This window comes from Pelodiscus sinensis, chromosome 7, assembly GCF_052426305.1.
Source record: "Pelodiscus sinensis isolate ZL-2025 chromosome 7, ASM5242630v1, whole genome shotgun sequence".
Classification (NCBI taxonomy): Eukaryota; Metazoa; Chordata; order Testudines; family Trionychidae; genus Pelodiscus; species Pelodiscus sinensis.
The window spans coordinates 68,547,452-68,572,725 of NC_143058.1; the positions used below are offsets into that span (position 1 = coordinate 68,547,452).

Consider the following 25,274-nt stretch of genomic DNA (forward strand, 5'->3'; position numbering starts at 1 on the left):
TGTGAATGAAAGATCTTTAAGTCACCAGTGAGTATTCAACCATAACATAACAAGTAGACACTTGAGCATCTGCAAAGCATAGCTTCTTTCCCCACTATATTAAAAAGTAGTGTAGACCTAGAATGAACTGGGATCCCATGCTCTCCATTTGAAGATGCATTGACAATGCATCTCTGCTCCATGAAGCAAGAAATATATTTCAGCTCCTTGGAGAAAATGTTTGTTTTTACAAAGCACCCCCACATTTCAGTTCTAAATGGAAAAAAAGATCAACACCCCCTCCCCACCGCCATGCATTGCTATTGCTTTATTTCACCTTCTTTTAGCCTGAATTTAACAGAACACTAAACCCAGAAAACGCTGCCTAGATATCTTGTTACAGGTTTTTAATAACATTCTTAAAAGATTTCACATGAAAGTTGGTCATTTGAAGGAAACACTCTAACAGCATAGAAAAAGGGATTAACTAGAGCAACACTCGATTCCTCCTTATTTCCTCCTTGCTTATTATAATCCTTCAAGTAAAGGAGCATGCTTACTGCTCTACTTACTTGATATAAAACACATCTTCTGAGACAAATTGTGAGGTTAGAAAATGATGTACTACTTGTATTGAGCAAAACTTGTTTTGTCTTTGGCCCTCAGGGAATTTGTCTTTAAAATCAGCTCACATGAATCTAGTAAACAGCTTATAAAAATGTGCACTGAGCCATTCAGAAAATTGTTTTTGACTGTCTTCTTCTTGACTGAACTAGAGAATTGCCTGCTTGAATCACTGACCCAGTCATTACTGCTAAGTAAATTGGATGAAATTTGTATCTTTACTGCTGCCACTCAGTGGATCTAACTGAGAAATAGCTTACTTAGGAAAAAAAATATTACGGAAATATGGGTGGATTTGCAGAAGGGAGCATGAAGTATGTTTCAGCAAACTCTATGCAGTCATAGAGATTGTCTGCATAGAGTACAAGTCTAGTTTTTTGTCTTAAAACATAGCTAGTTTGTTTTTTGCATGCTTCTTGTGGAAGTGCAGTTAGGAAAAGAGATGGAAGGTAAGTTGTTTTCTACTTGTTACTAATGTTATCTGCTTCTTATTGCTTTCCTGATTTATATTCACTTGCTGTATTGCATGCATTCAGTGTAAGAATACTTCTCGAATTGTCTGAATGTATTTCCTTTAGGAATAATGCAATGCGAGTAAACACTTATATTTGCATGTGCTTTCTCTCTTTTTAGAAAGCCAGTGAGAATCAAAATGCTCCAGAAGCCAGCCCAGCAGAACAGCCCCCAAATTTGAGAAACACTGAGGAATCTAAAGATGGTTCAACACCTACAACGGTGACTCTCAACTCCCAAAATGACCCAGAGCCCCCTAGTGCTGGATCAGTTTCCCTTGGTCAGTAATACTCAGCCTGCTGCTGCAGGGCACTAAGATGAGTTTATCTTATCAAATCCACTGCATGGAATCCTGCTTCTCTGCTAGGAAATGGTGGCACAAGAGCTCAACAGAGCCTTTCTTCTTCAGTGAGTAGGAACTACAGGTGCTCAGCACATCTTGGAATCAAACAAAACTTAATGCAGCACACGCTTTTAAGTATTTAAGACCATTTATATGACAATATGCAGTTAGAAGGTGCAGGGGAAGGTAAAGGTCTGGAAGGCCTTGCAGAGGAAATGGGACTGAATCTCACTGCCTTATACATTCTTAGTTGGTTTGCTAAAATTTGGTCTCATGTTATGAGATTCTTTGCAATTTATAGAAAAAGGGGAGCTTGTATTGAAAAACTTGTAATTTGAAGAAAAAACACTCAGTCACTTGATACAGTTTTCCCCATTTGATTAATTAATTCAAATTTAATTTTTCCCACAGAGAAACTACACTGGAGAAAACACTACTTTTTTAGGAGAAAAATTGCATTTTCCTGAAAAAGTTAAATACACATAATTAAGAGATACTAGACAAAGTAAATCTATAAATGAAGGCACGCCTTGTTTTTTGCAAAGTCTTTGTCTTATAAATCTTGAATACCTTCAGCAAGAATGTTTGTTTTTATTATGTGGTGATGGATTAAGTGACGCAGAGTGGAATCTTTGAATAGTAACATTGCCTTTAATGCTCTTCCGAGAGGTGGTAGGTTTAGTTTGGCAAGGCATAAAGTTTTTGAAAAAGGCATTTGAGAGAGAACCAAATGGAAGTGAGATTAAATAATCTCAGTAAGTTTACAGCCCTTCATTAAAAAGGGTGGGGGTGTGTGTGTGTGTGTGTGTGTGTGTGTGTGTGTGTGTGTGTGTGTGATAGTGCCCAAGACCAGAGACCTTGATCAAAATTGGGCAGTTTGAGATTTCCAGTAGACACTATTTTTTTTAATTTAATCATATTAAATAGTGTTCAATTGAGTGTTCCTACTGTGGTTATGTATAGAAGATAGTAAAAGTGTAAAGTGCCTGGAGAAGGGATTGCCTATAAATAATAATGATTGGGAGTTTGGGGGTAGGATGAGAATACTGTTAATAGAATGGCCAAATTTCAGTAAGCAAAATCCCTCTGAAAAAAGAAGCATGATTTAAATGACCAAATGTTATAAGACTTGTTTATATAATGTGAGACACTGGAAGATTGGGAGTTCTAGCTAGTCACTCTTTTCAGTGTTAGCTATAGCCATCCCATTTGGTTGGTTCATAACACAGATTGCTACTGAGAGGAAAACTTGGGTTCCAGGTTGAAATCAATGGGAAAGCATGGGGCGTAAGCCAGAACCGTGTTTGGCCCAGCATCTAACATCAATGAACAGATCCTGAAAGGAACTAAGCCATTGAAGTGACTAGGTGCTCAGCATGTCTTGGAATCGGACACATGTCTAGCACAGTTCCTGGCAGAAGGTGCATTCTGCGTCACTCAACTTCAGTGTACTGCCTGTGGCATGATACTGCTGGGTGCAAGGGAGGAAGAGGAGAATGATGGTTTACAGTAAAGTGGTGGGTGGAAATTCCAGACCCTTTGATCCCCAGTTGGATGAACTAAGGGCCCCTCCCCCACTCCTGCGATCCCCACACATGCATTAGCAAGGCCTGTGGGGCTGAGGAAGAATGGACACATTGGTACCTGGGACCAGCATGGTAGAGAATTCAAATAAATGTTAATAACTAGTTACTAGTAACGTTTTGCACTTGAATTTAAATGTACTGTACTGTAAATTCTCATGACTCATTGAAGTGTCCTTTAAAATCAGAAATGTATTTATTGTATGTTTGTATAATGTTTTGGGAATGGAGAACTGAAGCAGGTGACAAGCTAAAGGCATTAAATCTTCTCAGCTAAGCGAAAACATTTGTTCAGAGACTCTCTGCAATATGGTGTTACTTCAGCTTCTATTGAACAGTACCTGTGTCACGAGATAAAGATCTTGCGTATTGCGTTTACACTTCCAAACTGTTTCTTTGAAATGCTTGGTCTCTTGGAACTGTACATTCATTCCCTGTTGCAAAATGAACATGTACACATGGGTTTTGATATTTGTGAAAACTGTAAAATTGCAGTAAGAAAAAATAGAAAATATATATAATGTGTTTAAAAGAGCTTGTCTGGACTTTTTATTAAATTTCCCATTTTGTATAATCATATACTGGCCACATACATGATGATAATCTGAGTTAAAACATCAATCCTAAGCAGCTTTGACATGATTCTCCCATGAAAATTTTTGTGTTGCCTTAATATAGATGGGGTGAAAGGCAAAGCAATGTTTCAAATCAAAATGTGTTCGGGAGGTAGAGCAGAATGTAGAAGCAAATCTCCAAGTCTCATGCTAATGAAAAGCTGTAAGGGATCAATGCATCCCAAACAGCTTGGCCTAAATGTATGAGTGTGGTTTGAGTTGTGCAAATTCTTCTCATTGCAGGCCAAGAGATCAAGTAAACAGTGGACTCAGCAGCCACTTGCAACCACATTTTTTCATACCTTGCTGAATATGTGTATCCTGGCTGCTTAAATGGGTTTATTGGGGCTACTTTCAAAGTCTGGTTCTAGTCTTCTTAACTGCTAATTCCTAACTAAATGAATATATTTGCACCAATGTGTCCAGTAGCAGTGTTTGTTGGCACAATGAAGTTTATCTCAGCAGAACAAATTTAATGTTTTTCCTATGACTGCTTAATTGTGGCGGGACATGGGGGAGCAGTAAAAGGAGGAGGCACTGAGAATCTATAAATCTTCTGTACTCATAAAGGGGAAACCTCATACAAACTCCTCTAACAGAAGCTGGGACTGGATAGTAGCGGATGGATCACTCTCTTGCTTGTTCTGTTTATTCCCTCTGAAACACCTGGCATTGGCTACTGTGAGAAAACAAGACAGTAGGCTAAATGAAACATTGGTCTGACCCAGTAAGTCCCTACTATTGAAGAAGAGGGACATATCTTACAATTACCACATTGTGGTTCTGCTAAGGTTTGACTCTTCTGTGGGCGTGGAGAGGGCTGGGAACATTTCACACTATGCAAACACTCTTCTGGAAGCAGGTGGGAGATGAAGAAACACCTCTTTGAAGCAGCTTGGGTAATGCAGGAGAATTGGACCTTTTAGATGTGTTGTGAGAGAAGACCAAAGGATCTCAATCTCCTTCTAAGGGACAGGCACATCCACCTATCTGTCTGATCTTTCTGATGTGCACTGTTTTCAAATGGGTATGTAAATAACTAAATAGTTAACTGGTTAAACAGATAAAATTATACCATTTTAACAAGTTAACCATTGGCAGGCAGGTGGCTGGCAGCCAGAGTCTGGTTCTTGCCCACCCTCCTGGGCTGTGTAAGAAGTGCCAAGTCCTGCCTGATGGCCCAGTGCAGCCAGGTCTGGGATCCCGCCTGTCCTTCTTTGGCATGACCAGGGTCCTGCGTGGCCATCCAGGATGCTCCGGCATGGCCAGGCCCAGGGTCCCGCCTGGATGCCTGGGCCACTCCAGTGGGTCTTTGGGAGGCCAGTGCAGGCACAGTCCTGCCTGCCTCTCCCACCTGGCTGATGGGACTCCAATGAGTTGCCTGGTAAGCATTCTGATAAGCCTAATGCTTACCCGGTAACAGATTAAACTGTTAACCTTTTACATCCCTATTTTCAGAAAGCGCTTAAAATGAACCAAGCAAATGTTGCTAGCTGAAAAATATTTTTATTTACAAACTTGACACAGCATAGTTTGTCGAATGCACTGTACATTAAATTCAAGTATGTATCCAAAACCTGAAGTTGGGGGGGAGGGTGGAAATGAAGCAGAAGATAGAACAGAGTACAAGCCTTTAAGGGAGGAAGGTAAAAGCACAAGAGATCTGGCTTCTGCTGCCAGCTATCACAAAAACTTACTGTGTGACCTTGGGATGCTGTCACTTCAAACACTCTGTTTCAGTGTCCCTTTTAAATGGGAAATAGTAATAGAGATGTTGCCATGTTAATCTGGTCTTGCTGAAACAAAAGACAGGACTATGCAGCACTTTAAAGACTAACAAGATGGTTTATTAGGTGATGAACTTTCGTGGGCCAGACCCACTTCCTCAGATCAAATTGTGGAAGAAAATTGGCACAACCATATATACCAAAGGGATACAATTAAAAAAAAAAAGTGAACACATCTAAAATCTGATTTGTCAATTTTATAACAGGGTGAGGGGGGGAGGTTAGTGTCTATGAGTTTAGGGGTGATAATTGGGGAAGCAACTTTGTAATGGGTAAGGTAGTTACATCCTCACCCCCCTCTGTTCTAAAATCTGATTTGTCAATTTTGTGTGTTCACTTTTTTTTTTAATTGTATCCCTTTGGTATATATGGTCGTGCCAATTTTCTTCCACAATTTGATCTGAGAAAGTGGCTCTGGCCCACAAAAGTTTATCACTTAATAAACCATCTTGTTAGTCTTTAAAGTGCCGCATAGTCCTGTCTTTCCTTTTAAATGGGGATAGTACTGACTTCTCTCACAGCAGTGCCATGAGGATAAATTTGGTAATTTCTAAAGTACTCAACAACTGTGTGTGTAGTCATAAGTATCTACATAAACATTCATAAATCCACACATTCATGATCTTAGCAATATTTGAAGGCTTTAAAGGTTTGTTTTAATGTTCTTTTTGAGCTAATTATTAAAGCATTCATGTGTATCTCAGGATGCAGTTGGTCTTCTATCCAGGAGAAGGTGTTTGAAGCAGCTATGCTACTTGATCATCAACTGAAAGTATTGAGAAAACAGGTAAAGAGCAGGAAAAATGCAACTGGATTGATTTGTGTGGGTTGTTTTTTCAGTGAGTAATAGTGAGCTATGTGATTCTACCATTCTGCAGGTTCAGGCAGTCTCTGCACATTGCCTTGTGGCTCTAACACCCAGAGGGGAGCTCTCACACTAACAAAACATCGATAACCTCCCCAATAACACCATCCTTGCCACCATGGATGTAGAAGCACTATACACCAACATCCCACATGAAGACGGATTACAAGCTATTAGAAACACTATCCCAGAGGACACCACTGCCAACCTGATAGCAGACCTATGTAACTTCGTTCTCACCCACAATTATTTCCAGTTTGAGAACAACTTATACCTCCAGATCAGCGGCACAGCCATGGGTACACGCATGGCCCCACAATATGCTAATATCTTTATGGCTGACCTAGAACAATGTTTCCTCAACTCCCATCCCCTTTTACCCCTTCTCTACTTACGCTACATCGATGACATCTTTATGATCTGGATGCAAGGCCAAGAAACACTGGAGACATTCCACAGAGATTTCAACAACCTACACCCCACCATTAACCTCAGCCTGGACCATTCCACACGAGAGATCCATTTCCTGGACACCACAGTACAAATCAACAATGGAAAATTAGACACCACCCTCTACAGAAAACCCACCAACTCATACAGTTACCTACATGCTTCCAGCTCCCATCCAGCACACACCATACGATCCATCATCTATAGCCAAGCCCTTTGGTACAACTGCATCTGCTCTAATCCCACTGACAGAGACCAGAAACTTCAGGATCTCTACCAAGCATTTATAAACCTCAACTACCCACCCAGAGAAATAAAAAAGCAAATTGAAAGAGCCAAACGAATACCTAGAAACCATCTACTACAAGACAGACCCAAGAAAACCAACAATAGAACACCACTTGTCATCACCTACAGCTCCCAACTTAAACCTGTCCAACACATTATCAATAAATTACAGCCTATACTGGAACAGGACACTTAACTCCAAGAAGCTCTGGGAGACAGACCCATAGTCTCCTATAGACAACCACCTAACCTCAAGATGATTCTTACCAACAACCACAGGACATACCACACTAATACCAACCCTGGTACTTTCCTTTGCAACAAACCCCGTTGCCAGCTTTGCCCACATATTCATTCTGCTGACACCATTATTGGGCCTAACCAAGTGAGTTATAAGATCAAGAATACATAATCTATGCTATCATGTGCCGAAAGTGTCCGTCTGCTATGTACATTGGACAAACGTCTCAGACACTTCGCCAAAGAATCAATGTCCACAAAACAGACATTAGACAGGATCACAAAGAAAAAACAGTTGCTTGCCATTTCAACCAGAAAGGACACTGTCTCAATGACCTACTCACCTGCATCCTACTTCAGAAGACATTCAAATCTGCACTTGAAAGAGAATCCTCTGAACTGGCATTCATGCTAAAATTCGACACTCTCCGCGGGGGGGCTGAACAAAGACTCCAGCTATCTTACCCATTACAAAGATAGCTTCCCCAATTATCACCTCTTAATACTATTAACTCAGACATCTACCCTTCCCCACCTCTAATATCATTAACTCACAGGCATTCACCTTCCTTCCCCTCTCCCCCCCATCCCCCTTCTGTTCTGAAATGTGATTTGTCCTTTTCATATGTGTTCTTTTTTTTTTTAATTGTATCCTTTGGTATATATAGCTGTGACTATTTTCTTCCACTATTTGATCTGAGGAAGTGGGTCTGGCCCATGAAAGCTCATCATCTAATAAACCATCTTGTTAGTCTTTAAAGTGCTACATAGTCCTGTATTTTGTTTCAGCTACACCAGACTAACACGGCTACATTTCTAACAAAACTAAGTTCTCTCTTACCAAGTCTTCAGGACAGGAGTACTGTAATTCAACTAATCCACCAGTAAGGTCCTTATCTCAGAATCTGCTTTAGCTCCCCAACTTAAATCTATGAACAAAGCCTCGAATTAAGCTCCAGCAGAGGGGCCAATCTGAGAGAAAATAGCGAACACCTGCTGTCGTTTGCACAGTTCTTCCTTCTCTCTTGCTTAGTTTTTCTGTTTATACAGCCCATCCTTAGGGTAGAGCAAGGTCTCTGATTACACTCCAGGCTGTCCCTTAAAGGGATATTACCTCCTTCACAATGATACTATTCTCGTGTGGGACATCATCACCAATCTATTCGCTGTTTTGTTTCAGAAAGCCCAAGAAGGTTGCATAGATTTGGACAAAACATGTCCCTTAAATTTCTTGATTGTGATTCTTCAGCTAATTGTCCACTATGGTTGACAATCATTTACTTGCTTTAGTATAGTGCAGAGAACCTGAAATGTGTCCATATTATGTTGCCTTTCCTTGATTGCCCAGATACTCATGAACCTTTTATGGTTTCAGTTATAACAATACATTTCAAGTACTTAACTTCCACAGTACTGGTGTGACATAAGCCTCTGCCAGCCATGTAAGGCCATTGTGCCAACAGGGAGATCCACTCCTCTGCAAGGCAGCTAAGGACCTTGGGCTTTTATCCACCTCTCCCATGGTTCTGACCATTGTTTTGTGGGTGGCTATGAATCTGAGTCCCCCCTCTGTGTTGTACTGATGACAATTAGATTCTAGGTCAGTAGAGCCCTCTGGCTGCTAACATACTCCTGGTCCCTATTTGATTTATCAACTTGAGATGCAGGGCTCATCTTCTCTCACATGCCCGTTGTATGACTATAGGATGCACTTGTCTACCTGAATGAAAGAGGTGATGTGATGGTGTTTAATAAGTGGTAGGCTTCTCTTTATTGTAAAATGGAAACATTCCCATTTTAAAACTTTAATTTAAACTCTAGAGCATTCTGGAATCCCCCTCTAATTTTCTCTTGGAAGTGCTGGCAGAAAGGCAAGCTCTGATGATGTTTTGGTATAAGAAGGCCCCCATGTGTAATTATGTATTTTAAGCTGTTTCTTTTATGGCACTGTTTTATGTGATTTGGATCCCATCCTGTTCCCTGGAGACTAGCAACTGGAGAATCTCCAGCAAAGGTGAACTTGCCCTTTGGGTACATTGCTGAGTCAGCCTGGCTTCAAACTCAGCACAGCCTGCTCTGCAGAGCGACATGTTTTTTAAATAAGCGGGGGGGTGGGGAGGGGTGCATGTTGGAATGGGACAGTTTCTGGAAGGCATTTGGGGGAGGAATGATGGCCCTCACTCACCTATGAGGAGATAGTGGGGTTAATGGGAAGCAGAGTGTATGTGAAAAGTGAGGGGACATGGACACAATCTGAAGGACAATAGCTAGGGATATCCTATTTGTAAGAATCTTCTATTCTTGTTTGACAGTTGATAATTATTTTCTTGCCATGACTAGATCCCCACCTCCTGAGAGAAATTCTGGAGAAGGACAAGGGGGAGGAGCTCTCTACCACTTCCTCCCTGCCTGTGGTCCTGGGGGTACGGCCCACTGTGAAACTTGGCTGATTCCCAGGACACTTATGGGTGCTCTGAACCACGCAGCTCCAGCTTCTCCCTAGCCGATCTTACTCCAGGTATCCGCACCGAAGAGAAGTCTTTGGAGCATCTAATACAGCCCCAAGCTCTGGAGCCTTCACTGGACACATTTGTAGGGATGGAATAGTGAGTGTTTGTGCTTTTGCCTTGGGACTTTTGTTAGGGGGGAAGATTGAGGCTGAAAGGAAAAGTAAGAATATGCTTGAGAAAACACATGTCCCTCTGTAATTCCCAGAGAGGGAGACATTTGGAGGGGGGAGCTGAAGAACTGGGTCAGGTTGAGGGCTCTTGGCATTAGGGGGTGATAGTAAAGAGGGCAAGTATGGGTAGGAGAGGGAACAAAGATGGTGGTGGATAAGTGTGTGACTTGGCTACACGCTCTGCTTCCCATTAACTCCATTATCTCCTCGCAAAAGAGTGTGGCTCTGAAGGAGAGAGCGAGGAACTTAAAACTGATGTAGCAGATGAGATGAACCCAGGGGAGGTATCAGACCATATCAGAGTAGTAAGCAAGGCAGGTGCCTTATGAAGCACTTGCCTTATACAGCTACAAGAGTTTCTAAAACATTTTATCTCCATGCAGGTCTGCCCAAAAAAGTATGAAAACATAACTGGACGATTAGCCTCTTAGAAAAGGAGTTCAAATGAATGTATTAGCAGATAGAACACTTAGTAAAAGTGGTATCATTAATGACTTCCTCTCCATCTGGTATTCCCAGGACTGAGAGGGCACAGAGAGAACAGACCTCTAGAGAGGAAGTACGTTCAGGGCAGTTGAGGCACAGCGGTGGGGCAAGTTTGCATTGCAGCTGCTTGGTACCTGCCGTAAATACACAGATGAGGTAAAAAATAGCAATTACATGAATGTATCATTGACTTAAAAAACCCAGTAACTTACTACTACTTTCAGCAGTGAAGCAGGAATACATTCTTCAAAGAATCTTTGTTGCCCTCTACAGCCAAGTTAGAAGTAGGGCTCTGAGAGAGTAGATAGCCTTCTTTTCCAACTTGATTTCATTTTCTTACCTTACAAGAAATTTTCCATATGGTTCAAAATAATCCAATACTGTTGGAACGTGAAACATTTTCACTTTCGTTTTGTTCCTGCATTTCATCATCTTCATAATTTTCCTCCTGAATGGTATTGGCTAATGGGTACTGCACTGGCTCTATCTCTGTGCTAAAGAGTTGCTGTTCCAAGAAGGAACCTCCAATGCCATATTGCTCATCGTATGCGCTCACTTCTGCAGGTGACACGTGGGGAGATCCCAAAACAAAGTTTGCAAATCTGTCAGATTTAAAAAGAGGAAAGGATCAGGCAGGAAGAAAACCAAATACCTGCAAATGTACAGAATCCTGTTATTGAACCTGACTTGAGGCAGAGACCTGCACGTTTCGGTTATGCCTACAGACAGCATTCAAAGCAGGAATCATGCCCCTGTGGCATGTTGTAATTAAGCCCGAACTAAGGATTTACACATACAAGAGGGTAAATCAAAGGGCAGCAACCAATACTGAACTTTGTCACCTCAATTAGCAGTTTTCTTTCATCATCCCTCTTTCAAATGTTTCCAGTCTTTTCTTCATGCTTTAATTAATTTTGGTTCCTTAGAGGTTGAATAAGCAGTAGGATATAGCAACTGGGCCAGGCATAACTAACTTCTTGCTCCTGTAGACCTAACTAGGTCACTTGCCTTTTCTCAGATTCTGTTTCTCCACTGGCAAAGTGAGGCTAATAATACTTTTCTCCCAAGAATGTTATGAAGAGTCATTAAAGTCTGTGGAGTACTTGAGAGGTAAAGGGCTACAGGGTTTATCTGAATTCACTCGATTCCTGACACAAACAAGTTCAAGAGTTCAATAAGCAGGAGTTCCTGCATTACAGCATCACTTGCATCCAGGCCTTGTGGACACTGCAGCAGTTCCCTGAGCTCTGAGAGAGGCTGCAATTTCTGCAGCAGCTCCAGGTAAACTCTAAAATGAGGATTCACAGAATACAGAGAAACCTTTGTTATCCAGCACTATGTTAACCAGAAAACTTTAACCAGCATTGCCCCCAGCCACAATACTGTCACATCTTCAGGCACACAGGCCTGGCTTGGTTTACCATAATTGGCTTAACAATTTTTTATTTAAGAAGTACTAATCACCTTTAACTCAAAATAGAAATGTGAGATCAACTACCTCACACTACAAAATTAGCAATATTAAAAACTTGAGTTTTACTATTATTGTCCATTGGTTTTTTTTCCTAGGTTGATGGGACCCTCAGATAACCGGAATTTTTAGATAACCGGAATGCCCTAATCCCCGAGTGTGCTGGATAACACAGGTTTTACTGTACAATGAAAACAAATAGTACAGTAATATTCTGTGTACTGTTTGAGAGCTTATATTCCAGTTATTTGATAACGGCATGTGTGTTTTAACATGCTCCTATTCTTGCTATGACAAAGGGCAGCTGGGCTACAGAAGTCAGAGGCTGATTCTGGAGTTTATTCAAAAGTGGGGATCATTTGATGCTTTTTGGTGCCTGGATGATATTAATGGTGGTAAGAGGCTATAAGAAAAGCATATTAGTGAAACAGCTCTGTTACACTGATCACCAGTTAAATGGTTAATATTCATATCACTGTCATTAGGTTTCAGAGCTAAAATTTCACTGAGATGACTGGGGCTGTTCATTCTTCTTGCAAATGTACTGCAGACTCAGGCAGACAGCATTGCTTTGGTTTCATTTGGTAGGTTTTCTTTGTTGCCATAAGGGAAAAAATATAATTAATCTTTAATGAAAGCATAGACACAGTCAACTTAACAATCAGACTTCTGCCAGAGTCTTATTTTTTTAACAGACTAGTGTTAAAAATATTTCCTGAGAATAACTAAAAGTGACTGGAGAAAAAAAATAACTCTTCTCAGTTTGTTTGTGCATTTCGCAGTGTAAGCATTTAGCAGTTTAGTTTTCCCTCTGGTTGATCTGAATTTTAACACTAACAGGAAAGACAGATATTTTCGAAACCTGAAACCTACCTACAGGAAGTGTCATGGGAGGCCAGGTGCAGCCCAAAATGCCTTTGAACTCAGGTTTGGTAACATTCCAAAGCTGATGGCGCTTTAAATTCTGTAGCACACTTGAGGGGTGAGGGCAAGTTCTGTGGCTGCATAGTACATGGCACCCTGCTGCTAAGACTTCAAGGTTCTAATTTTGGTTTTCAGGGGAAGCACGTTGGAATTCTAATGAGCCTTATGTCCCTAACTCCTCTTGCTGACAGCCCTCTCCTGCTTCACATCCTACCATCATTCTTTTTGTTCACCTGAAGTGTCTCTGAACTGCTCCAGTCTCTCCATCCTCTCTGATTCCCAGAGGCAGAGGATGCTATTTCCACAGTACTCTGAGTCCTACTTCAAGGCATGTCTATGCTAAGGCTGTATTAGGTTGACTTGTAGCCACTGCAGCAATTACTGTGGTGGTCCATGTCCCCCCAACCCTCCTTTGGTTTGTGGTACACATCTTCACCAGGAGTACTTCCACCGACCTGCGAGGGGTGGTGTGAAGAGCCTGATGTCTCAGCTCTGTTTACTGCTCCCCACCAGCTCCCTTCCCCCTCGCCCTCCTCCAGTCCCTGCCTCCCACTAGGAGCCCAACTGCCCCCAGTACCAGCTACCTACCCTCCACTGGGAGCCTGGTGACCTCCCCTCCCCACAGCTCCCACTCTTGGCTCTTTGCTCCCTGCTGGGAGTGGGGCGGCTACTCAGGCTCTCTGGGGATCTGAAGACCAGACAGCAGCTAGGCTCCTAGCCACAAGCCTGGAGAATGACAGCCAACAGCCAGTGCAAGTAATGCAATGTCTACTCTACACGGACACTGTGTGTCCCTAACTACTCTGACATAAGCCCTACTGTGCCTCTCCTGGAGGTGGACTTATATCAGTGTAGTAGGGCACTTACGTTGGTGGGAGCAAGGCTGTGCTGTGCACACTGACACAGATCAACCTAACTGTGTCATGTAGCCCAGTGCTAAGCCTATGGGAAAAGAGACACTGGCTGACGCTCCCAACAATGGGTTTATGTTTGGTAAAGCAGAACCGTATGATTCTAGGACCATATCCTGCCTGCCTTTGGGATGAGATCTTCACTCCCACTCTACCCCTTTACACTGTGGACAAGACTGAGATACAGTGCAGAAGGGCCCCACACCCAGTCAGAGATGAGTCCCACCAAAACAGGCACTTTGGGATCAGCCATGTGGCTTCTTTCTGAGGACCTCTTTGCAAGCCCCAATGTAGAAGGCATACAGGAGCGGGAATGGGAGGATCCTATCAGAGACAGGGCTACAGGCATCACTGCAGAAAATTCTAGGCTACCATAACTTTAGAGAGGCTCCCAGGTCTGTCTAAATTAGCTCAGAGTATTCTGCAGCCTCAGAGCAGTCCAGGACCAGGAGAGCACAGAGGTTCCTTCAAGCCCCTTTAGCCCTCTAGCTAGCAAGATCTGTACCTCTGGACACCAACAGGACTACTCATATGAACAGTTACTTGTTTGAGTCTTGGCAGGATCGGGCCTATATGTTAAGCTGCTTTAAGAAGTATTTGGCTTTTCTATGTAACAGTGCCTTTAAAATGCATTCAGTTTTAAGAGATGAGAGTCTTTCTTACTTTTTAGGGAACTGGAGTTTGGACACAGCTAACCATGATGAGAAATCTGGACTCCTGCAGAATGAGCGTAGCTCCTCCAAGGCTTTCATAGTCTCTGTTTCCCCCTGCTCCCTGTACTCCTCTTCAGTAAGAAGCCGAAACACCAGCTTTTTGGATTTAAAAAAAATCCTGATTTTTCTAAAACAAAAAGAAACACAATTAATATTGTGCATGGAATTCTCATATTACAAATACTGTACACTGCTTCCATGTCACTATGATGACTTCTTTCTTTCTGAACATCTACTGTAAAAGGAACATCATGCCTTCGCATGAGAGAGAGAGACAAATAGATATTTTAAAAGTCCCCCAGAATTAACCTAGTTTTCATTCTCAGGGTCTATGTATATTTGGACCTCATTTGGGTTGGGTCCAAATCACATACGTTAGTGGAAAATCTCAATGACTTTCAAACAGGCTTTGGATCAGGTTCTTTATAGATACACACAAACGTATGGAAACTGATACATGGATATTTATCTAGCCATTTGCAGGTGCAATAGGGATTTGTGCATACAAAATAGGCACACAGGGATGATGGCGCTGAAAATTAAGCCCAATGTGTGCTGAGAACTTTGCAGCTCAGCAAGGTTCTTAAAAATCTGTTGCAAATTGTTCATGTTGTTTACTCTTTATATATATTTCTCTCTCTCTCTAATATATGTATATATACACACTCACACACACATCTCTATATAGATATATAAAAATCTTGCCTTAAAAATTATACAGCTGAATAGTTTGAGGGCAAAATATTTATAATCTGAGGTAGCTGTTATGATGTATAGTAATTTATAACATACTTAGCTATCACTTAGACAGTGTACTGTGTTCTGTTCTTTTCTATTGACTGCTTTCAATTTTTGTTGTTGTGGTAACTTTGGAGTTCAGAGCAACAAGGGGTTTATGCCCAAGAAAAGAGTTGAAACTCCACATATATGTACCTGCAGTAGCCATATCTCTTCCCTGGAGAAAACAGAGAAGGGATTGAGGCTCTTGTTTGTTACAGTTTGTGTGATAAGGGTCAAAACCTGATGCCCCTGAAATTAATGATAAAGCTCCCAGAGGGTTCAATGGGAACAGGTTCTAGAGCAGGGTTGGGGAACTTCAGGCCTGGGGACCCAGGCTCAGGGGCCCCTCCCAGCATTAGGTGGCCTGTGCTGGCACTCCAACCCCCTGATGCCCTACCATGGGGCTGGAAGCACAAAATCTACGAGGCTGGGCCCCCCCTAGGCTCTGGTATACAAGGGGAATGTGGGAAATGTCTTTCTCCTCAGTTGGGGGCTACCTGAGTGAGAAGTTTTTTGTTTTGTTTTGGCTTCTCGCTTGTGTGAAGCCCTAAACTGATTTTTCAGTGTGTCAGCGGCCCCCGACCTGAAAAAGGTTCTCCACCCATTCTAGAGCTTACTAGGGGATCAGATTATCAGCAGTACGTACAGATACCTACTAAACTGAATTGAGCATTTTGCTTCCTCTGTAATCATTTTTATCAAAGCCTCAAGGTTTGGGTTTGTTCTGCAGAATTAAGTAACAAATAACTTTAAAATGTGCTGTTTATAAAACCAATCAAAAACTTCCTTTCTGAGAGATTTTTCCTGTTCTACTGTATGTGCTCATCACTCTCTTGGCTCTGCAGCAGCAGACAAATCAAAAACTGAAATCATGCCAGCAATCAGTATTGAAACAAAGACACTTTAACTTGTCAGAATACCTACTTATTTATCAGGTCAATTTCATGGTCATGAGATTTTTTTAAAGTTATTTTCATGATTTCAGTTATTTAAATCTGAAATTTCACAGTGTTGTAATTTTAGGGGTCATGATCCAAAAGGGAGCTGGAAGGGTTCCAAAGTTATTGAGAGGAGAGAGTTTTGGTACTTCTGGTGGTGTCACTGCCTTCAGCTTTGGGCAGCTGAAAAATGGTGGCTTCTGGCTGGGAGCCCAACTTCGAAGCCACAACTGCCACCAGAAGCAGCAGAGAAATAAAAATGGCCTGATACAGAATTGCAACCAGTACTTCTGTGCTGTGTCTAGCAGGGTGCTACCTTCAGCTCCCAGGCTACAGGACCTGAAGAAAGGTCCGAGGCTACTAAGGCTGCACAGAGGCAGCCAGGCTAGGCAAAGGCAGCAGGTTCACATACCTTTGCCAATGATGAGTGGCCATTTCAGACTGCAGTTTTCCTCATGGCAGAGGCTAGATGAAAAGTGGCAGTGGGTCACTGAGGCAAGGTGGGTATAGGGGTATTGGGGGTTCCCTGGGAGGGGAGGACTCCAGAGAGCAGATATTGATAAACACACACCCCCAAAAGGGGGCTGAGAGAAACTGGAATGGGCACTGTCAGATGACGCTGTGGTCTGGGAGCAACACAGGTCCAGAATATAGTGTGTGGAGTGAGGACATGGGGAGACACCAGCCAGAGGGAGGCGCCTGTGAGCTAAAAGTTAATTCCCAGGGCTACTGGCAGGAGGTCTGCCCCGTGACAGGAGGTCAAAGGAATATTAAAATGATTTTTTAAAACTGAGTGGTGTTAAAGTCCCTGTGGTTTGTGGTAAAGCAAACTTCAGCCTTTGACTAACAGCTCCATAATTCAATGTAAAAGAAAGACAGTGGGACTGCCTTTAGAATAATCATTTGTGTGTTACTATTGATTTGATACAACATACAGTAGACTTCCGATAATCCGGAACCTATGGGACCTAGGTGGTGCCGGATTATCAAATATGCCGGACTATCAGAAGGTACTATAAGATGGTTATATATATACTGTATACATTATATACTGTATATGAAGTGTTCTTAACCCTTTTTATTGTACATACTGTATACAGTATACTGTAATGTTTTAGGTTTTTTAAGCCTTTTTTACCCTTTTTGTTCAGTTCAGCAGCTGCCACTGTTACCTTGTGACTAATTTTTTGCTGAAGCTTACTCACTAGGCTCTTGCCATTTTGATGCCGGACTATCAGGAGTGCCGGACTATTGGAGTTTTACTGTATTTTAAATGCCCAGGTCGATAGCAAACAGAAGCTTGTTCCCATGTGGTTACACAGCATATACTGGACAACCAAAATCAGAATTTAAAAGCGTTACAAATGAAGGCCTCTATCTAGAAGTAGCTGCATATAGGTAGACCCCAGCTCCCAAAACAAGCAAACTCCCAATGACTTCAATAGGGACAGGATGAACAAATAACCTATAATTTTGTCAGAGTATCCTATCCTAATGTCCATATCCCATGTCATCTAGTGATATCTATTTTGTTACAAAGGTATCTGCAGGTACTTTTTGTTAAAAATCAAAGTCCTGCAGTTCTATGAAACCATGATGTTGTCCCTGCAGTCTAACCAGTCAACTGAATTAAAAGCTATCATTTACCCCATACTACAGAAAAGCTGCTCTTGTTGCATTTATGAAATTTGTAATCACAGTTCTCTGTGCAGCAAAATCCATGCTTAAAACTCCTGCACTGAGAATTATTACATTCTTATGTATCCAGCCTTGTCTCTAATGTAAGTTTATGTAAGAATATGTACTAGGATTAGTAAATGGCACATAATTGTCATTTTATGTGGGTTTTATTATTAACCTCTTACTAGAAGATTTACCTGGTGTTGCTCAGGTCCTTAACTTAAATGTTTTGTTTTTCTTCATTTAAATCATTGTTCTGGGGTTGGAGTGGGAATGAGGGGTTCACTATATTGGTTGCTTTGAGGAGAGAGGAATACCCCAGCCCTCTCTCATTGCAGCAGCTTGTAGCAAGGTCACAAGTGCCACTCTATGGCCACTGCAGCTCCAATGGGCACAACCAGGGGAGAAGTGTGTGTCCCCTGGCTGGAGGACAGACACACACATAAACAGGCAAACTTTCTGAAATATATAGTAGATAGCTGTCCTTTCTCCACCTCTACTGGCCCAATGGGGTTATAGCTGTCCTGGTCCCCATCTCTGGCCCTTTGGTCTCCCCCCTGTGGTCATTCTGGAGTACAATTTCCTCCTACCAGAACCCACCCTTGCTAATTTGTAATAAACAATCAAATTTCCGTCACACCCCATTGTCCTGGCAAAACCAAATCCTGGTCCTGCTTTAAGTTTGGAGAAGATGAAGCTGTATACCAAATTTGGTGGTCCTAGCTTTTACTGTTTAGGAAGAGTTCTTGAACAAATGGTCTCACAAATGGACAGATGCACATTTCTAAAATAAATAAATAGATAGATGATGATGATACATGACTTGTATGTTTAGAAAATGGATACCAACCTGCCCACAAAACAGACCATGCCAAGGGGATAGCATAGGCCTTTTGAACAGAGGATGATAGCTATGATTGCATATGCCACCTGGGGGTTGGTGACCCCAAAATAAATCAAGATAAAGGCTATTAATTGTAATGTCCATGTCAAGAGGGTTATGCTTCGCTCATGAGTTAGTGGTCCATGCTTGTAACAAACCACAAAGCTCGTACATCCAACAGTCAGAAAATACCCTGTAAAAGCAGAAAAAAATGCCATGTATAGAATGACACAAAGGATGTACGTTAACTTTAATGGTAGACTGATTGCTTAAAACTGTCGCACAGTAAAGCCTACTGCTGCTTTTTGTGCTGTCTACTATGTATTTTAGGAACATGAAGGGCCTTATATTTAAAATATATAAGCAAAAAAAGCATATGCAGGAGCACTAGGCTTGCACATGTAACTACACTAACTGCATATGTAAACTGTGTATCTGCATGTGCCGCTAGCAAGTTAAAGGCATAACTAGATAACTGGTACCCAAATATCCTGTGTACATTTGTTTAGAGTTAAATCATAACTTAAAATGCTTATGCAAGGCAGTAGGCATTAGAAAACACTAATAGCAATAAGACTACATTTCGGTATTTAATTGTCATTAGAATGATCAGGTTAATTTATCTGTATGTGCAATTTCAACAATGGTGTACAATTGTATTATTGAAAGGTCCTAATTTTACTTCAATACTTGTGTAAACATCTGCATGGATTAGACTCTGTCCTAACATAGGTCAGTATTTATTTTCAAATAAAATGTTTGTAAATTAAGTTGATAGGTTTGCAGATACATGTATTCTATCAGTTTCAATCCTGCTAAAAGCACATTGTCAAACCTTGCTTGCTTTCCTAATTGGTGAAGAGTGAATGCTGAAAGGTTTGGAACTTCAGTTTGAATAAGCATCCAAAGCAGAGTTGATAAAAAATTAATTGAAAAAAATGTAAAAATCTGGTTTTTTAATTTAAATCAGTTTTTATTTAAATAATCATCAAGCACTAAATTTCTCATTTAAAAGTAAGTTACAATTAAATCTCATCATAAACATGCTACACCTACACTTAGGGGTACATCTACACTTGCTCTATAGTTCGAACTAGAGATGCAAATGTAGCTGACCGAAATTGCTAATGAAGCGGGGATTTAAATATCCCGTGCTTCATTAGCATAATCTCGCACATGCACTATTCCGCTCGCCAGCTGATTCGAACCAGGAAGTGTGCTCCGGGACGCGTTAGTTCGAATCAAACCCCTTGAAAAATGAGGAGTAACATTAGTTTGAACCAAGGGGGTTGATTCGAACTAACGCGTCCCGGAGCGCACTTCCTGGTTCGAATCAGCTGGAGAGCAGAATAACGCGCGGGTGAGATTATGCTAATGAAGCGTGGGATATTTATATCCCTGCTTCATTAGCAATTTCGGTCGGCTACATTTGCATCCCTAGTTCAAACTATGGAGCAAGTGTAGATGTACCTTTACTCTCATAAAATGAATTAATGGCTCTAGTTTGTCCAGCCTAACAACCAGTTCTTGCTTCTTGAAAGTCCTGGGCCTTCAATTTCTATTTTTTAACAGACTAAAAAGTAACATGTGCAAAGACATACACAGGCTGGATAGGATTGTTTCTGTTCTGTGCTTGTGGAGGGTGGACCTTGGCCAAGCACGACAGAGGACTTAGTTAAAACTTTGTCTTAATGACAGAGACACAATATATAGGAAAGGACGGAGGCAACATAGAAAGGAATAGTGGAGTGGATTGAAAAGAAAAAGAGAAGACATTATTAAGCACACATAACATTCAGCTTTCTATATTTCCCCACACTTTTGCCACAGAAAAATTGTCATAGCTTTGGGTATAAGAGGGATGCTATCTGGGAATATTTTGAAAAAATTAGTTCCCTGGGTAAAAAAGGAAAATGTGTCAAGTGTAAACAATGCAAGAAGATGATGCGGGGCTTAGTTGCAAGAATGAAATATCATCAGGGGCTGGACCGTGTGGGCTCCCCAATGCTGGGGGGGAAGCCATCAGCCTTAGGGGTCAAATCCAGGCAAGCCAGTGGTCACATCTGGGCCCCGGGCCTTAGGTTCCGCATCCCTGACATAGATGAAGATATGGCCAAGTGGATCAACTGGTTAGAAACTTAAATAATTCACTTTGCAATGCATTACTCTTAGCCAGGATGGGTAGAAATGGTGTCCCTCACCTCTGTCAGTAGCTGGAATGGGTGACAAGGGATGGATCACTTGGGGCACTTCTACACAGCAGGGTAAAAGTTGAATTAAGATACACAACTTGAGCTACGTTAATTGCGTAGCTTACGTCAAAATAGTTCAATTTGACTTTTGGTGCTGTCTACTTAGTGGGAAGTCGAAGGAAGAACACTCTTCCTTTGAATTTCCTTATTCCTCATAAAATGAGGGTGAGTCTGAGTAAGAAGTTCTCCAGCTCCCCATTATTTCAAAATAATGTCTTGAAGTGTAGACCCACTCTTTGTTATTTCAGAATAACGTCAGTATTCTGAAGGCTATGTACAATACATAGCCTTCATGATCACCTGTTTTGTTCATTCCCTCTGAGACACCAGGCATTGGTCATTGTCTAAAGATATTGGCCTAGATGGGCCTTTGGTCTGACCCCGTATGGCTGTTCTTGTGTTCTTATTCTTCAAGACTCTCTTTATGCCTTTCAGTAGAAGTGTGATTTGACAGCATACTTCCTGGGAATTTACTTACGTTGGATGTTGCTAGAAAAAAAAAAGTTTACCTTAGCTAATCCTTATGGCTTGTTTAATTAATTAACTATGTTTAGAAACTATCACTCTAGGATACAATGCAGAAAACTGCAGTAAGAGAAATCAAATTTCAAGTTGCTACTGAGTGTAATTTTCTTATTTTATATTGCATAATAGATGACCGTTACGTTGGAACATCATGGTCACTAACTATAATGGTGATGTCATAAGTGTTATTCCCTATTTTACTTCAGCATCACTCAGCTTTTCCAAAGGAACCCCATTCTATACTTGTTTTCTCAAAAAACAGAAGTGGCAGTGAGTTCAATGGGGTATATTCCAAAATTAAGTGCATTCTAAGCACAGTCTGTCAGATGTTTTGGTAACTTGATTTAAAACAGTTATTTTTTTTTATGACTGAAATCATGATTTAAATCAATCCACCCTGAGCCAAAGGAGTCCATACTTATTTAACTCTCTGCTTCTTGGTTTCAGCCCTGCTGTCAATTCTGCAAGAACAGTTTTTCTCACTATACTTTGCAGCATGCACATCGGGGTGCCACTGCAGCAAAGGTGAGTCAACATAAAAAAATCTGTAAAACAATTTTGTATCAACTGAATTGAAAGCAGTTAGTGAATACTCATGGGCACAAAGCATAAGGGGCTGGCGTAGTGGTCTAAGAGCAGAGTTCTGTGCTGCTAGAGCAAGTGGGGAGAACCAAGTTAAAAGCTTGTGCCCCAGTCTCCCTCCTCCTAGGCTAGCACAGGGCATGGGAATTCCTAATGACTTCTGTATTAGTAAATACTTCGGGAGTAAGTGCACACTAGCTGCACCTCTCCATGCCAGAGATATCTGCTATGTTCAGGGAAGACCCCCATTACAGTGTCTGCTGCAGCTAACACCAGGGAGATGGCTTTAGCTGATAATACAGGCTGTATAGTTGCTTTGCCCAAGGAGGATGCTGAAGAAAAACGCTGAAGCAATAGGTTCTACAGACTCCTTGACCATTCCCTTTTTCCAGGCAGCACAATTCCACTCCTAGCTCTAGACAGGGGAGATTGTGGCTGTCTTCTTTGCTTTCATGGTGGGTGTGAAATGGAAATAGTAAGGTAAGATGGGCAAAAGTTTCCTTTCCTTCATGCCTCTAAACGCCAACATCACTTTCCCTATTTAAGAATCTGATGAGAATAAATGCTCATTTGAATGGATTAGGGATCTTCAGAACCCAGCCATTCCTCACATTGATGAGAGAAGAATATTCATCAAATGTAATTCTTACAAACTGCACATTCTAACCTCTTAACAAAAACCTGTCCACTATAGATTTCTGCTCATTATCTTACCCAGTAAGTAGTTTCTATATTCAGACCACAGCCACTTCATTTCCCCTTTCAAACAGTAAATAAAGTAGAGAGAGGACATCCAGCAGCCACTCATTAAAATCCCAAAGGTGCTGTGCTGGGAGTAAAAGAAAACAGTTAGTCAATCAGCTAGGTTATGGCTTATTATTTATATGACGGTAGCATCCACAGGGTATGAATCAAGATTGGGCCACAGAAGGCTAGGGATTTCACAAACATACAGGTAAATGAACTGTCCGTCTTGAAGAGTTATGAGCTGATTCGCTTGTTACTGTATTATATTCTGAAGTCTCAAGATAAGTGAAGTGGGGTCACTACATGAGATTTCTGTCCAAACTTCTTGAAGCTGTATCATGTCCTGGTGTGGTGACATTCATGTTACCTCCCAATATTAATAATTATTATTAATATATTGTATTTGACTTTGAAATGTTTTATAGAGGCCAAGTCGTTTTGTGGGAAAATGGTTGGATAAGATTTAGCCCTGCCTGTGTAAGATAATTTTGCTATTGGAAATGAACAGTAAAGTCACAACTGCCACAAAAACTATGGTTTCATTTCAGCTCATTTGTTTTCTCACAACATAAGCAAACTGACCTGGGACACACCCTAAAATTATGGTTTCAGCATAAATGCTTAATTATTATTATTATTATTAATAATAATAATTAATAATGTCTTTGAACATCAACAAATGTAACTGTTTATTCAGACTTTGGAAGGCATCTGATTTTAGGTACATTGGTTTTACACTGAAGTCAATAGAGTTTTAATTGTATCCTTTGGTATATATGGTCGTGCCAATTTTCTTCCACTATTTGATCTGAGGAAGTGGGTCTGGCCCAGGAAAGCTCATCATCTAATAAGCCATCTTGTTACTCTTTAAAGTGCTACATAGTCCTGTTTTTTGTTTCAGCTACACCAGACTAACACGGCTAAATTTCTATTACTATTCTCATAACAACAATAAGAGATCAGAATCTGGCCTTAAACTTGCTATGTGCTATTTTGTTTTCCACATGGTACACGTACCTTTGGAATAAATCTTTTAAGTGTCAACAGGAGAAAGACTAGCGTTGCAAGAACACCCAGTGCCACTCCAGCAGAGTAATAGAAAATAGCACTCCTGTTAGGGAACAGCAAGATGGAGGACACTGTAAAAACCTTGTATTGAGGTGCAACTGGTTTGGAACTACCAAGAAGTGTAATGCTGTACTTAATCAGAGACAGAACACCGTGGAAGGTAAACCAGGACAGTGGAAGGTAAACACTTTCAGGTTACCAACCTTGGTCAAATTCTCAGCTCTGGCTTCACCTGCTCTGCATTGCAGAGGCAGAATGAAGCATCCAGAAAACTTCCAGAAAAAGGCAGGTAAAAATTCCCTGAAAGAAAGGAATCTTTGAGTGTCACAGATGGTTATAAGTTGCCTGCTCATCCCCAAGCCTTGTATTGGGGTGGCAAGAGGTACAGGAAGTGGGGGGCAGTGCATGGCACTCTAGTTGGTGCCCAGATGACCTTGTGAGATGGGGGCATCTGGTAGAGCTTAGATTAGGTCACATTAGGTCCCAGTAAGCTCTTCTGCTGGGCTGAGTATGAACTCAAGGGAGCTGAGGACAGAAGTACTTTTAAAAAAAACATTATTTTCTGTATTACAAACAGCATTAGATGACTAGAGTTGTGAGAATTGAAAATAATCCCCTTACCTTTTCCTTAGTTCTACTTTTATTTTATTTTCCATGTGTCAAAATATCAACAGTGAAAACACCACCTCAAGTCCACTCTTGTGTATCATGTTTCTAGTCAATTTCATTTCCTTGTCCAATGCTGTAATTTTTTTATTCCAATAATTTTTTTTACGTTTTAAAAATGTTTTGATGGAAATAAAATTACAGAAACTTTTAGTTTTTGTAATCCTATTTTTACAAAATCCAAAGGCTTGATAAAATTTGACCTAATACTATTTAAAGTTTTGTGTCCCACAAATTTTTTAAAAAGGAGCAGAACTGAAAATTGAGATGTCATAAATTAACTAATTGTACTATGCCAGACTCCAGCATGAAACAAAATGATGGCAAGTATCTTCCTTTTATGCTACAAAAATATGAGTGCTAGCTTATGCTTTTTAATGCTCAGCTATGAGTACAGGGATGAAGTGGAGTGGGGAGCAACAGAGGCAGTTAGGTCCAGGTGACCTCATCTTACATTCAGTTCCTCCTAAGATTCCCACACTGTGGGAATGGGAAATTTGCAACATCCCTTTATACAGCACCCCCCAGGCATGATTGGTTCACTGGAATGGAGGTGATGGCTCTACGTACTCCTTGTCCACCTGCTCATGGGCAGAGTCCTGCATAGATACAAAATTTGTATCCACATTTACACCTGCAAAAATGAGCCGTGGATGTGGATATAAAGTGGGTATCTGAGGAT

General features: G+C 41.1%; 2 protein-coding genes across 4 annotated transcripts in view; one reads left to right on the forward strand and one right to left on the reverse strand.

Annotated features, from left to right (window-relative positions):
- The window catches only part of MFSD6 (major facilitator superfamily domain containing 6), a 96,596-nt gene extending 93,014 nt beyond the window's left edge, over positions 1-3,582 (forward strand). For both annotated transcript variants that reach the window (XM_075934178.2, XM_006113315.5), the window contains exon 7: positions 1,237-3,582. In XM_075934178.2, coding sequence (XP_075790293.2) covers positions 1,237-1,404 — 168 coding nt within the window. In that variant the 3' untranslated portion in view covers positions 1,405-3,582. The remainder of the gene's footprint in view (positions 1-1,236) is intronic.
- Positions 3,342-25,274, reverse strand: part of NEMP2 (nuclear envelope integral membrane protein 2) — a 37,219-nt gene continuing 15,286 nt past the window's right edge. Inside the window, exons 5-10 of one of the 2 annotated variants that reach the window (XM_089779856.1) lie at positions 23,876-23,969; positions 22,826-22,940; positions 18,720-18,945; positions 14,422-14,598; positions 10,793-11,054; positions 3,342-3,476 (exon numbers count right to left, since the gene is read on the reverse strand). In XM_089779856.1, coding sequence (XP_089635982.1) covers positions 10,817-11,054; positions 14,422-14,598; positions 18,720-18,945; positions 22,826-22,940; positions 23,876-23,969 — 850 coding nt within the window. In that variant the 3' untranslated portion in view covers positions 3,342-3,476; positions 10,793-10,816. Of the gene's footprint in view, positions 3,477-5,586; positions 11,055-14,421; positions 14,599-18,719; positions 18,946-22,825; positions 22,941-23,875; positions 23,970-25,274 lie in introns of those variants that run through there. The other variant, XM_075934181.2, reaches the window with a different exon arrangement.